This window comes from Misgurnus anguillicaudatus, chromosome 10, assembly GCF_027580225.2.
Source record: "Misgurnus anguillicaudatus chromosome 10, ASM2758022v2, whole genome shotgun sequence".
Lineage (NCBI taxonomy): Eukaryota > Metazoa > Chordata > Actinopteri > Cypriniformes > Cobitidae > Misgurnus > Misgurnus anguillicaudatus.
The window spans coordinates 3,913,961-3,928,709 of NC_073346.2; the positions used below are offsets into that span (position 1 = coordinate 3,913,961).

At 40.5% G+C, this 14,749-nt stretch overlaps 1 protein-coding gene and 1 non-coding gene across 2 annotated transcripts; both read left to right on the forward strand.

The window, feature by feature from the left end:
- Positions 1 to 165: 165 nt before the first annotated feature.
- On the forward strand, positions 166 to 304 carry LOC141367390 (U4 spliceosomal RNA). The gene has a single exon (XR_012371744.1). It is a non-coding gene; the product is annotated as a U4 spliceosomal RNA (small nuclear RNA).
- Positions 305 to 4,868: 4,564 nt separating this feature from the next.
- Positions 4,869 to 10,627, forward strand: LOC141367326 (uncharacterized). The gene is made up of 4 exons (XM_073872681.1): positions 4,869 to 5,269; positions 5,946 to 6,848; positions 9,490 to 10,212; positions 10,332 to 10,627. Exons 1-4 carry the CDS (start codon positions 5,017 to 5,019, stop codon positions 10,541 to 10,543), a joined length of 2,091 nt encoding a protein of 696 aa, XP_073728782.1. The 5' UTR covers positions 4,869 to 5,016; the 3' UTR covers positions 10,544 to 10,627.
- The last annotated feature ends 4,122 nt before the right edge of the window (positions 10,628 to 14,749 follow it).

Here is a 14,749-nt window from a genome sequence, read left to right on the forward strand (position 1 = left end):
ATTGCCCTCTGCAATGTTTACCCTTTCCTCAATATACTTTCGACAAAAACGAAAAACATGCTCTAAAATTTGTACCTGGAGTCTAATCTCAGTTGAAAGCTTGATTACCACTATGTCGTCCAGCGTCCAGGAATGTGCAGAGGAGAGGTCGTGACCTTTGCTGTCATTCTTTCGCAGAGGCAATATCGTAGCCTATGAGGTTTACCCGAGGCGTGATCATTGCTGGTTAAAAACCTTACCCAATACCCCGCCGGGATGACTTTAATACGGTCAGCTTTGGCAATTTTTGCCAGTCTCTTAAAGCTATGGTCTACGATTTCAAAGATTGTTCATTATTAATAACCTCGTTTAGATGCTGGTTATGGTTCTACAGTAACATCCTAACAATATGAAGAGAAAAAAGAATTTAAAAAATCCATTCAGTCTATTGGGTGTATGGTAGCAGATAAGTTGACCAATATAAACTGTCCGGCCGGATAGCTTACATTGGTTAACTGCTCTCATCCAATCCCTGCTACATTTGAAAATCCACCTCGTGCACGCGTCTCCACCCCATCGCACACCACCCCGCCCCTCTCCTGCCTGCGACATGAAATTTGTGTCAGTATATGGTAGCTAGCGAAGCAGCAACATCTCACTAATGGAAAAAAAACTAAACGACAGCAGCAAGCAGCCCCTGCTTGTCCCTACAGTAAAGGTTGGAAGAAAAAGGAAGTCTGTTGAAGAAAGAGCAGAGGTTAAAAAAATTTGAAAAACGCCGGACTCTAAGTAGAATCAATATATGGTCCGCCATTGACCGGAGGAAGCTTCAGGGAGATTTGGGGCTGAAAACCGACGCCGACACGGCAGACTTTTTGTTGAACAGGTACGCACTTATTTATACTTTTATTGTGTGAGGTGTTACATAAATATCTTTTTATGAGTACATGCTGTCGTTCGGCATCGGAATGTTAGCCGTTTAGCATCGCGTATCACGGGTCAAAGTAATTATATTTACTAAGATTGTGTGAGGTGTTACATAAATAGTATTATAATCTGACTACATGCTGATGCTGCCGGTCGGCATCGGAATGTTAGCCGTTTAGCATCGCATATCACGGGTCAAAATAATTATATTTACAAAGATTGTGTGAGGTGTTACATAAATAGTATTATAATCTGACTACATGCTGATGCTGCCGGTCGGCATCGGAATGTTAGCCGTTTAGCATCGCGTATCACGGGTCAAAATAATTATATTTACAAAGATTGTGTGAGGTGTTACATAAATAGTATTATAATCTGACTACATGCTGATGCTGCCGGTCGGCATCGGAATGTTAGCCGTTTAGCATCTCGTATCACGGGTCAAAATAATTATATTTACTAAGATTGTGTGAGGTGTTACATAATTATGATATTATGAGTCTGACAACATGCTGATGCTGCCGGTCGGCATTGGAATGTTAGCCGTTTAGCGTCGCGTATCACGGGTCAAAGTAATTATATTTATAAAGTCATTTCTTGAAGCTCATGAGGGGAAACGTATGCCAAACGTTGTTGTGAAAGTAAATAACGTCAATTACAATCATAATTGTAATTGTTCATTCCTTCAAGCCTTTATGTGTTTACTGCTCGGTAAATCTCTGTTCTGATGTTTACTACCAGTGATCACAGCTTGAATGAGTGACGTTGTTCAGGTGGTTTCCCGGTGGGAGGGATCAGGCAGCACAGAGGGGCGGGATGAGTTTTTTAAAACGTACTAACCGTCTCAGGCTTTCTAGACCGATTTTCAACATCGTAGACTACAGCTTTAAGAGACTTACAAGGTCGTTGTAAAAGAAAGATGTCCGCTGGTGTTGTTTGTAACGAGATTAGGGGAATCACAGTTTCATCCTAATCGTTGGTGTCACATTCATTTCAAGCTTTGATGAGGGTGTCGAAGTTAAAGATATCAAGGTTGCGTGTTTACAGAGTGTTCTTTACGTCACGTGGGATGATTTTGTGGAGAGATAAGCAAATCACAAAAATGATTTAGCAGGCTTTTCACAGGGAGGGTCACGTTTTTGTCACATGTGCTTTATCTCGTGCAACTCGAGAGTCAGTTCATCATTTTACGCAGACACACCTACATTTACTAGAGCTTAGTAACGCTGCCTCTCTGATGACGTTTTGGAGGACAACAGCTTTTTCCCCAAGAGAAGAGTGTCTCAAGCTGAAGCAAGACTTCTCCACTTAAAGAGCTCTCACGTACTCTGTTAGAAGACTGAAGCAGGCTCCTGCTCATTTGTGGCATCCTAGTAACATTTACTCTGTCCGCAGACCGGCGAGTAATGAACAGGTCATGATAAAGAAATTCCATCTTTGTCTGCAAGCGTTATCAGACCAGAGGAGGCATGAGACGTAAAGCTCTGGACCTGAGCCCTGAGCCCGGATGGCGCTCCCTGCCACCTGTAAGTCGTGGTTATTCTTGGTTATGACAGCCAATCACGTTCCCCGCTGAAACCAAGATTTGCAAGCAACGGCCAATCAGCGTTCCCGGATGAAACCAAGATTCGCAAGCAACGGCCAGTCAGCGTTCCCGGCTGAAACCAAGATTTGCATGCAACGGCCAATCAGCGTTCCCGGCTGAAACCAAGATTTGCAAGCAATGGCCAATCAGCGCTCCTGGCTGAAACCAAGATTCGCATGCAATGACCAATCAGCGCTCGTATCGCTATCATGAACCTGTCTGCTAGTAACAACCAAGAATTGACCAATCAACGTCAAGAGCCCCCCAGAGCTTGCGGATTACGACCGGAGAAACATCTTCAGGTAAGTCACTTGTCAACAAAAATAAAGTAGCAAATATTTTAAATTGTTTTAAACGAAAAACCTCTAGCACAGACTAGCTTTGTAATTTAGGTAACTAATCCAAACTAATAATTAAACGTCAAATGTTATTTTATATATATGTATATATATATATATATATATATATATATATATATATATATGTGTGTGTGTGTTGTTGTAATCGTTATAACGTTACTGTAATCAAACTTATATGTTTTATAGATTTGCCGAGTAATCAAAATAAAGTATAACGTTACAGTTTACTACATCTTTACTACAACTTCGTACACAGTAAGTTACATGCTTCTATTTTTAGTACAGTAGCAAATTTTTAATTGTTTTAAACGAAACACCTGTACCGTTAGCCAGGCTAACATTAGCTTTGTAATTTAGGTCATTAATACAAACTTTTAATTAAACATCAATTGTTATTTTATATGTTGTTGTTATAATTGTTATACTGTAAGTTAATGTTTTATAGATTCACAGAGCAATAAAGTATAACTGTAAGTTACTACAGCTTTACTACAGCTTCGTACACAGTAAGTTACATGCTTCTATTTTTAGAACCTTTAAGTGTATTTTGATGCTAAACTTACTTGTTTTAGCTAAATCAATTGTAAATGCATGATTTAACGTTAAATGCTTTACTTTTAACGTTATTAGAGCTTACTCTGGAATATAATGCTGATATGTTAGTTAACATTTTGAATCTGTTGGAAAAATATACATATTTATATACATAGAATAATAAAAATCAACACTGTAAGGTGATCATGAGTAAATATATGCAATTTCTGCGTTATTAATGTGATTTTTTTTGTCAAAACATGAAATATAAATAGTCAGAGTCAATATGTTTGTTATCAGACATCAAAATAATATCAATCTATGCACAAGTTTTCTATTTTGGATGAGGGACTGTTATGAATGTTATGGAAGTGAAAAAAAGACACACGTTTTTGAGAGAAAACATTGTAGGATTTCAGTGAATTATTATGCACAAACCAGAAGCCAAAAACAAAACAAATAGAGAAGGGATGACCCTTTTTTAAAACAAAAACAATGCATTTAAATGTAATTTTCATGTGTGCATTAAAGAGGAATATGTACTGTTATGGATGTGACAGTTCTGAAATGGTTTTTATATGATTATGAAAAAGACATACTTAAAATGCTTTAAAATCTTTAAGAAAGAGACCTCACACGGGTATAAAAACCACAAATTTTTGACATCTAAGCAATAAATGCAGTGAAAATCTTTGGTAAAAAATGTTTCATGGTAAAGTTAGCATTTGTAAGGAATTGCCCATATAGTAATGTAATTTACACAGCTGGATTACCAAATGTGTTTTCTTTTTCTCTGTAATATTTATATCTTCATTTTTTTAATTCAGATGGAGCCTCGCTTCAGGAGACGGGCTGATGGCAGCCTGAATCTTTCGGACACACTGGAAGCAGCAAAGGTGAAGGAAGCCAACAAAGGAAAGCCTTACACAAGACCCCTGTCCCCGGAGGCTGTGCTGGACAAGGCCAAGAAAAGCTTAAGTCAGCACCATGGAGATCCAGCTAACAGAAAGCACCTGCTGGGTTTCTTTGAAATCCAGTTTGGTATCTTTCGTGGGCAAACATTCAGGAATGGGTTGCAGAAAATGCACTAGGGTATGCTGCTTACCTGGTTGCATCTATGAAGAGGGACCCCACAGGAGGCAGCAAAGACTCTCAAGAACATGCCCACAACAAGGGGAGTTTCAGGGAGTATATTGAGCTCTTTCCTTCTGGCAAAATTGCCATTGCTATGAAGGAAGAGCAAAATTATGCAAAAGCTTCCAAGCACGATGCCCCTACTCAGCACGCTGCACCCACCCAGCACGCTGCACCCACCCAGCACGCTGCACCCACCCAGCACGCTGCACCCACCCAGCACGCTGCACCTACCCAGCACGCTGCACCCACCCAGCACGCTGCACCCACCCAGCACGCTGCACCCACCCAGCACACTGCACCTACCCAGCACGCTGCCACCACCCATGCTTCCACTGCCTCTCTACGCTCCCTCTTGGTTGGGAAGTTGCCTGACCAAAGAACCCTGACCAAGACCATAAAAAGGATGGTTTCCCCCATCAAAACCACACCTTGTAAGCAAACATTTATGTGTAAAATACTTGGTTTGTTTTTTGTATTTGTTGCTGTTCAGGAGTCATGTTTAATTGTCCCTTGTTTTGTTTTGTAGCTTTGGCCCAGGCACGTGCACGACCCTCTGCCACCCTCACCCATCCAACTGTGTCCATTGAGGAAGCCACAGGGCCCACAGCCACCCTCACCGACCCGACTGTGTCCATTGAAGCCACCGCAGGGCCCTCAGCCACCCTAACCCACCCCTCTGTGTCCACTGAGATAGATGACAGCACACTGCTGGCAGAGGCAACTATGTTTGAGGAGGCACATGTGGCATGTACGTTTATACTTATTTAAAACATATAACAAAATATTCAAGTGTCCTTTACAGGCATAATAAAGTAAAGTAAAACAATGGGTGGGTTGCACCGACAAGGATTAGGCCCAAACATTTAATCTTGTTTAAAAATAAACAGGGTTACATTTAAATTATCATTTTGATCCAGGTTTAAATTTTACATTAAACCTAGATTATGCATGACAAATGCGCTGGCACAGCATTATATCACAATATCTGAGCTTTTTTCCTGCCACATTGCTCCATTAATCAATACAATAGACTGTTTTAATAGATTGTCAAATGTTATTATTTTGAATCAACCCTTTAGATTTCCGATGCATGTAGGTAGTGATTTATAATACAAAAATGACTTTACCTTTGCCTGCATAAACTGTTTATTTTCTTTTGAATGACAACGTCAACATTGTTGCTGTTTAATTACAGCAAATTCATCGTGGCGGACAAAATAAATCACAGATGAAGGGTGTAGTTAAGGTTTTAATCTAAGATTTGTTAATCTGTGTTTAAATTGAAGTAGTGCAACACAAGTCAAATTAAAATTAAACTAAGATCAACAAACCCTGGATTAGCTCTAAACTGTCTGTCAAATTCTAGGCTTAATTGAAGCCTTGTTGGTGCAACAATGTGAATTAGTGTTTATGTTTTTTTCCAGCAAAACGAGTCTGTCTTCCAGCTGGATGGATACACACCCTGCCTGAAGTAGACCAAAGGTGGATATCCAAGGCCCTGTTCAGGTGGGCTGCACCAGGCCGTCCTGAGCTGATCTATAACAGGGTGGACAAACTTTGGTGGTATCCTCCACCGGTACCACTGAAGACCAGTAGTGCTCCTTCCTTGGAGAATTACTTTGGCCATCCTCTGCTGCTCTGGATGCCACGAAAGCTGTGGCAATTGAAGCTGACCTGTCCACATCCAGACTGTCAGAAAGACCTTCTGACCTCAGCTGGCCTGCATCAAAAGATCAGGGTCGTGATTGCTTTAAATAGTGTGTACTTTGTGGCATCTGAGTACCTGGCCTGCCGAAGATGTAAGAGAAAGGTCATCAGCTGGAGCCATGATATCGTCTCCCAACTCGACATTGGCCACAGAGTGCAGTTCCCCTGCATTCTAACCTCAAAACTTGCATGTGACTTTCAGGTAGTATGTTTGATGCGTCAACGAGGCCTGGGAAACAGCAGCAGCCAGATCCAGCGCAAGCTGCAGGAGCATCATGCTGAGGTCTGGTTGCAAAAAACAGTCCAATATCTTACAGATTGCAAGGGGATTGCCAGTGCTGTCACATCAAGCTTGATACTGCCTGTGACATTTGAACCGCTTCCTCCAATGCCTTCTGTCCCTAAGCACCGGTGGCTGATGCAGGTCTATGCCCAGGATGTCCTGCAACGGCTGGATGAGATCAAGGCCGCTATAACATCACAATATGGTCGGATCTTAAAAATGGATTCCACAAAAAAAGTAGCCAGAAAACTAGCAGGACCCAGCTATGGCACCGCTGCCTGGGCAACCAATGTTGGAAATGAGCATGGACAGGTGATCATGTCCGTGCTCACAGCAAGTGAGGGTTTTGGTCTTGGGCCAATGATTGAAGGCCTCATTCGGAGATACACACAGCAAAATCCCCGGTGTTAAATAAACACTGTGGGTGTATATATAATCCACTCCCAGATGGGTGTGTATAAAGACCGGTGTTAAAATTTAACACTGAAGCAGTGTTAAAGTTAATGAGATAATGAAGTGATGATTAAGACATTAATGGTGAACACCTGCTGGTCATTCTGTGTCAAATCAACTTCATTTGAGAATTTTCCCTGTCTGTAATTTTTTTATTTTGATGACTCTTTTTCTGGATAAAGTAATACTAAAATATTTAAATGTAATAGATGAAATCCCCATAGTTAAAGGGGACATATTATGAGATTTTTTCAAAGATGTAAACTAAGTCTAAAATAGGTCTGAGCAAAAGTGTGCCGTTTTGGGTGTGTCATTTAAAATGCAAATGAGCGGATGAAGTGCAACCACTGATCACAATGATGGTGGTTTGTTGCAATTGAAACTAAATTGTGCTGTGAAATATTTTATCCCTCTCTTTCTCTCCATACTAAATGGTTGTGCTGTGGTTGGATAGTGCAGATAAAGGGGGCGGTATTACCTTAGTCTGACCTCACAATCAGGGCCAAATTACACTGACCTATTTTTTCACATGCTTGCAGAAACTGGTTTACCACACCTAAGTTCTGGGGTTGATCTTTGTAACAGTTTCTAGGTTGATAGAAGCACTGGGGACACAATTATAGCACTTAAACATGGAAAAAGTCAGATTTTCATAATATGTCCCCTTTAAATAAACACTATCATCATCTCTGTTTGAAAACTAAAATTACAACTTGCTTGCAGAGTTACATGGATAACTTCGATACAACTGCTGTAAATCTGGTTAATAAAGTTAGTCACCATTGTGCCGATTAGTATTTCCTTTAGTTGGGTACTTGGGTCTTAAAGTTTATTTTTAGTTTTTTTCTGCTCATTGTGGCAGTGTGTTTATTACACTTTTGTTAGAGCAGAGGAAGATGAGATAAATGAAGTTTTAAACTGTTACAATGTTAATTATTATGAAAACATAAGTGTTGTGACTCAATGTTCTCATACAAAAAAAAAATCACTGTATATAAATGTATAATTTTATATTTGGTCCACCCCATGAAATCCATATAGCCTTAAGAGTTAATATTTTTCACCGAAATCTAATTTGTGGTGTCAGTCAGACACACGGAGACATCAACAATCAGCCTATAAAACACAATCATGGTGACAATCAACAACAAAGCTTCATGCCGCAATGCATGCTGGGTACCAGGATTGTATAAAACTCATTCATAACTCCCATCATGCATTGTGACATGACAAAATTGTGCAAATTTCTTACCATTTACTGTCACCCTTGTTGAGATTTGTATCATAAGTTATGATGTCTCTCTTAAGCAAAAAAAAAAAAAAAAAAAAAAAACTGAAGCATTACAGCAGTCTTACAGAACAGTGTCTTTCATAGAGCATCTTTGTATTTGCATTGTTGTCTTTATCATTTATTTATGACCAAATGTTTTAATGATTGGTAAAGAATAAAATAAATAACCAATCTCAGATGCTATGAAATGTTTTCCCTCTACATCAAGCAATGAACAAACAGTCTTAATAAAACAATGATACAATTGCTAAAAGAGGAAAATTAGTTTAGTGAAGGTTAAAGGAAGAATGCCTAACTAAAGGAAACGTTAATCACAATAATGGTGACTTCAAATGAACTCATAACAAACACAAACTTAAGGGGACATATTATGAAAATCTGACTTTTTCCATGTTTAAGTGCTATAATTGTGTCCCCAGTGCTTCTATCAACCTAGAAAATGTTAAAAAGATCAACCCAATAACTTAGTTTTGGTAAACCATTTTCTGCAAGCATGTGAAAAAATAGGTCATTGTAATTTGGCCCTTATTGTGATGTCAGAATAAGGTAATACCGCCCCCTTTATCTGCACTATCCAACCACAGCACAACCATTTAGTATGGAGAGAAAGAGAGAGATAAAATATTTCACAGCACAATTTAGTTTCAATTGCAACAAACCACCATCATTGTGATCAGTGGTTGCACTTCATCCGCTCATTTGCATTTTAAATGACACACCCAAAACGGCACACTTTTGCTCAGACCTATTTTAGACTTAGTTTACATCTTAGAAAGAATCTCATAATATGTCCCCTTTAAGATTTAATGTGATACATTCTGTGATTACATCACGTCAGAAAGAAGATTTGTTTACTAAATCACGTGTGTGGATGCTTGTATTTTGTTCTGACAGCTGTTTAGAAGTTAAACTTATCGTCCCGGTTTAGAAAATAACGCTGCAAGTTATAATTTTAGTTTTTTTTAACAGAGATGATGATAGAGAGGTAAACGTGAAAGATTGCAGCTTTTGGAGTCATAGACCCAACAATGTTCATTTAATACTGGGGATTTCGCTGTATTCATCTATTGCATTTTGTCTTTCTTCATAATTTTAGTATTACTTTCTCCCAAAAAAATTCCAGGAAAATTTAGTTAATTTGACACAGAATGACAAGCAGGTGTTCACCATTAATGTCTTAATCATCACTTCATTGTCTCATTGACTTTGACACTGCTTCAGTGTTGCATTTTAGCACCGGTCTTTGTGCACACCCATCTGGGAGTGGATTGTATATACACCCACAGTGTTTGTTTAACACCGGGGATTTTGCTGTGCAGAGTGGCTGGGGTAGCTCCTCCCGAGGTACTGTATGTGGACCGAGACTGCTGTGGCAACACTCTTCTGAGGAGGATGTTTGAAGAGTGGGAGCAAATGACCATCCGGTTGGATATATGGCACTTTATGCGGAGATTTTCTGTGGGTTGCACCACCGACTGTCACCCGTTATATGCCACATTTATGAGTCGCCTCAGCCACTGTATTTTCATGTGGGACCAGGACGACCTGACGGCCCTGAAGATGACAAAGCGTGCAGAGCTAGAAGCTGACTGGAGACCATCATCTGAAGCTGATGTACTGCGCCGTATCAGCCGTAGCGAGCTAGCCCTACATTGCAGGAGAACCACTCGTGGGAACAAGGAGACCCTGACAATGATTGAGAGCCTCATTCAGGCCTTTGAAGGAGATGCTGGTCGTGACACTCTGGGAGTCCCTTTAATAAACTCAGCCCGGATGAGTGAGATCATAAAGTCCCAGCGAAAGCATGTGGCCTGCATCCAGGATCCTCAAGGTGTGCAGCTCTACATGCAGACGGGCACTTTAATGAAGGGAGGGCATCGTCTGCCAACTTACCGCTGTGCCAGAGGTTCTACTTCGCTGGAGTCTTTTCATCTGCACCTCAACAGATTCATCCCAGGTAAGTAATTTTAGTCACAGAATTTTTTTAATAAGATTTTACTTAATTATATATTGAAATAATTATGAGAATAGCAAGAACAGTTATTTATGTATTTATATGATTTTTTTAATGTACAGGCACGCTGGCAAGTGACACCTTTTTTCAGGCGTATCTTTTGGATGGACTTGCAAGGTGGAATGAGGACCGGGCTGTGGCAGCAACGACTGATGAGCAGCAGCCACATTCCTATAGTCATCTTCTCCGTCATGCTGCCAATATTCTTTCAGAGGAGGTCATGGGCATGAAAATCAGCCCTTATGTTGGGCCAAGAAAGTACACTGGTAGATAACTGTTTGTTGTTTTTGGTGACAATTACACACACACACACACACACACACACACACACACACACACACACACACACACACACACACACACACACACACACACACACACACACAGACTGGTTTTTGTGATATACAAGGACACTCCAGCCCAAACCCGTTTTTTGCTGAAGTAGGGGGACACCCCTTTCCACTTGCTTTACAGTGATGTGGAGGATATCAAAAATTTTATTTTGAGCCATACAACACAGATTTCACTTCAAAGTTTGTTTACACACAACACAATGTATACTATAGCAACCTGACAAAATACGCATTTATGAGGACATTTGATAATTAGATGGAAGCCCCACCCATGACAAACATTATTATGAGGACAATGATTATGCACACACACACATGATTTTAAAGTGTATTACAGGGTCCAACGTGAATTAATGGGACATAGCTTAACACAAACACAAAAGTGATGGCAGTGTGCATTAAAGGGACACAACTGATTTACAAGGACAAATGATTAAACACAAACACAAAAGTGATGGCAGTGTGCATTAAAGGGACACAACTGATTTACAAGGACAAATGATTAAACACAAACACAAAAGTGATGGCAGTGTGCATTAAAGGGACACAACTGATTTACAAGGACAAATGATTAAACACAAACACAAAAGTGATGGCAGTGTGTATTAAAGGGACACAACTGATTTACAAGGACAAATGATTAAACACAAACACAAAAGTGATGGCAGTGTGCATTAAAGGGACACAACTGATTTACAAGGACAAATGATTAAACACAAACACAAAAGTGATGGCAGTGTGTATTAAAGGGACACAACTGATCTATAAGGACATTAGACTCAGCACACAGTAACATTAACATTATAACCTTTCATAAACATACAGTAAAAAACAGCAGTAAACACTGTTGAAACCACAATAAAAGGTTCATGACATATGGGCTTTTAATTTTTTATGTTCACCAAGTTTTTATGTTACTACAGTTTTTGCATAGAAAACGTGCAAAATTAAGAAATTTTGACCTTTTGCACTCTGTTTCAAGTGATATAAATGGCAAAATATGTGTGACACTGTCACACAACAAACATGTTGTACCGCTCATCATATACAGTATATTGTGATTTTATGTATATTTCAGTTTTAATAGGTTTCACATGTTTTCATTTATTCTATTTTATTCCTTTTGTGTTATGTCTTTTTTAGTTTTGGGCTTATTTAAAGACCTGTCTATCAGCTAGAATTCTGACCCTCAAAGACCTGTTAGTCTGCCTTTAAAATGTCCACCTCCACTCCATTTATTATCCTAAATTAGATGCACCTGTATGAGGTCGTTAGCTGCATAAAGACACCTGTCAACCCCATACAATCAGTAAGAATCCAACTACTAACATGGCCAAGACCAAAGAGCTTTCCAAAGACAGAGACAAAATTGTACACCTCCACAAGGCTGAAAAGGGCTACAGGGAAATTGCCAAGCAGCTTGATGAAAAAAGGTCCACTGTTTGAGCAATCATTAGAAAATGGAAGAAGCTAAACATGACTGTCAATCTCCCTCGGACTGGGGCTCCATGCAAGATCTCACCTTGTGTGGTCTCAATGATCCTAAGAAAGGTGAGAAATCAGCCCAGAACTACATAGGAGGAGCTGGTCAATGACCTGAAAAGAGCTGGGACCACCGTTTCCAAGGTTACTGTTGGTAATACACTAAGACATCATGATTTGAAATCATGCATGGCACGGAAGCTTCCCCTGCTTAAACCAGCACATGTCCAGGCCCGTCTTAAGTTTGCCAATGACCATTTGGGTGATCCAGAGGAGTCAATGGAAAAAAGTCATGTGGTCAGAAGAGACCAAAATAGAACTTTTTGGTCATAATTCCACTAAACGTGTTTGAAGGAAGAAGAATGATGAGTACCATCCCAAGAACACCATCCCTACTGTGAAGCATGGGGGTGGTATTATCATGCTTTTGGACAATTTCAGACCCCTCCATTACTCTATGAATACTTATTTTCCTCATATACAATATATATATACAATGGAGTGATGAGGGTGATGACTGTCAGGTGAAGAAGATTAAAGACCTGAAGGATTGATCATGTAAGGGAGAGTGAAGGATGATGGGAAATGGAGTTCCTAGGGAGATGACTGGGAAAATAAAAAGAAACAGGCAGGCAGACAGAACAGAACTGTTACAGTACTTCCCTCCTTTAGGTGCATCCACGCACTTAAGGGCGCACTCACACTATCCAAACCAAACCGCGCTCGGGCGCGTTTGACCCCCAAAGCCTGGTTTGTTTGACAAGTGTGATCGCTCTGTTCCGCGCCCGGGCGCAGATTGGTTAATCGCGCCACGGCCGGGTTGCAGAGGTGGGCCGGAGCGCGGTTCACTTGGGCTCAGGCGCGGAAGGCTGTAGTGTGAGCGCATTCGACGTCAGCTGCGCGACCACTCACCTTCATCTGCCGCCGTAAAAAACCTTTTGATGCGCGCAGCGGGGTTACGTGAATGTCCGAGCTGCGCACGTGACAGATCAACTAAGCAATATGATGACATGTGAGAGGGCTGTCTGTAATCGCGCACCAAACGACTCCGGGTAAAAACCACAGACTTATCATTATGGTGGGTTCCAGTGTTAAGGGAGAGCTTTACTTCCTGCTTTTTTCAAAACAAACGCATCTTAATGACGAAAGCGCGCCCGGACTCGGATCGATAAAGAGTACAGTGTGAGTGCGTGCACCATGGGGGAGAAGGGAGGGGTAACAATCGCGCTGGGGCATGGTTTGGTTTGGTTTGGATAATGTGAGTGCGCCCTAAAACAAGAACAAAGTACTACCTGTGGGGGTTGTCCTAGAGGCTGGGAGGATAGACAGGATGGGACAGTACAGGACGAGAAGCCACCAGGAAAGTGCACAAGACACCAGGAGTCAAGGAGGTGCAGGTAGTTCGGGTGGCCAATTCCTTGGGGAAACTTAAGGAGGTGTGTACCATCCAAATTTATACCATGGCCAGCATCATCACAGCTGCCACAACGACTTCAGGATCCAGTTCTGAGGGTGCTGGGCTAAGTTCGGGGGAGACAGTGAGTGCTGGGCTGAGTTCAGGGAAGCCAGGAGAACAAGCGCTTAAGAGATAAATTGCATAGATGGGAAGAAATCATCATTAATATATGATCATCCAGCCCCACCTTAAAACACGCATTAGGGATGGCATCACCCCAGCTTTCCAGATGAGTCAACTCCATGATCTCAGCTACATATTCCTGCAGAGGCCGTCCATTTTGCTGAAGGTGAAGAAGCAAGTAGTCCTCTGGAGAATCAATTTTATAAGGTCTTTTCTGTTACGGTTTAGTGGTGGATGATGACAAAGAAGATGAGGATAAATATAAACAAGAACTTCAATATACATTCCCTATGAAATAAACAATACATCTAGATCACAATAACGCAACGTAAACGAGAAGGGACAATGACTAAAAAAACAACAGGGTATATATGAAGAGTTTTGTTGCAAAACGAGATGACCATCGTTTTTTTTAATTGTTCAGAAATCACGTTTTTTGGTTGTGCATTCCAATTAATTTCAATGCAACTGCAGTTGGTTTGTTTTGATTCAAAACCTTCATAACTTAAAAAATACAGCTAAGTAGCACCATAAAACAAAATAATAACATGATAACATAATAATAAACATGTTTTGACAAAAATGTTAAAAAATGGATTTATCTTGTTTTGCAACGAAACTCTTCATATACACAATGGAGTGATGAGTGTGATGACTGGTCAGGTGAAGAGGATTGAAGATGATGATCAAGTGAGGGAGAGTGGAGGATGATGGGAAATTTAGTTCTTAGAGAGATAACTGGGAAAACAAAGGAAAACAGGCAGGCAGACAAAATAACACACTTAACTCTGATTACAAATTATATTAAGTGAGTATTTAGCAAACGCGAGTGTCTCTTTTATCATAAACCCTTATGTGATGTGATGCACATAGGTTCACATGACGCACAGAACACGTATTTTGACATGACAAGCCACATATATGATGGAAAAGCCGCCAGTGGAAATGGTATTTCTGTTTTCCCCTTAAGACTTCAGTGTAACCACCCACTTCAGGTGTTTGACAGGATCAGTCTGATTGACAGACTACATCTTTTAAAGAGTTAGTTCACTCCAAAATGTAAATG

Bases quoted from the DNA above. Each gene is read 5' to 3' on its own strand.
- LOC141367326 (XM_073872681.1), top strand. From the start codon at position 5,017: ATGTTTAATTGTCCCTTGTTTTGTTTTGTAGCTTTGGCCCAGGCACGT. The intron at 5,270-5,945 runs GTACGTTTATAC...GTTTTTTTCCAG, and splicing joins TGAGGAGGCACATGTGGCAT to CAAAACGAGTCTGTCTTCCA. The intron at 10,213-10,331 runs GTAAGTAATTTT...TTTAATGTACAG, and splicing joins CCTCAACAGATTCATCCCAG to GCACGCTGGCAAGTGACACC.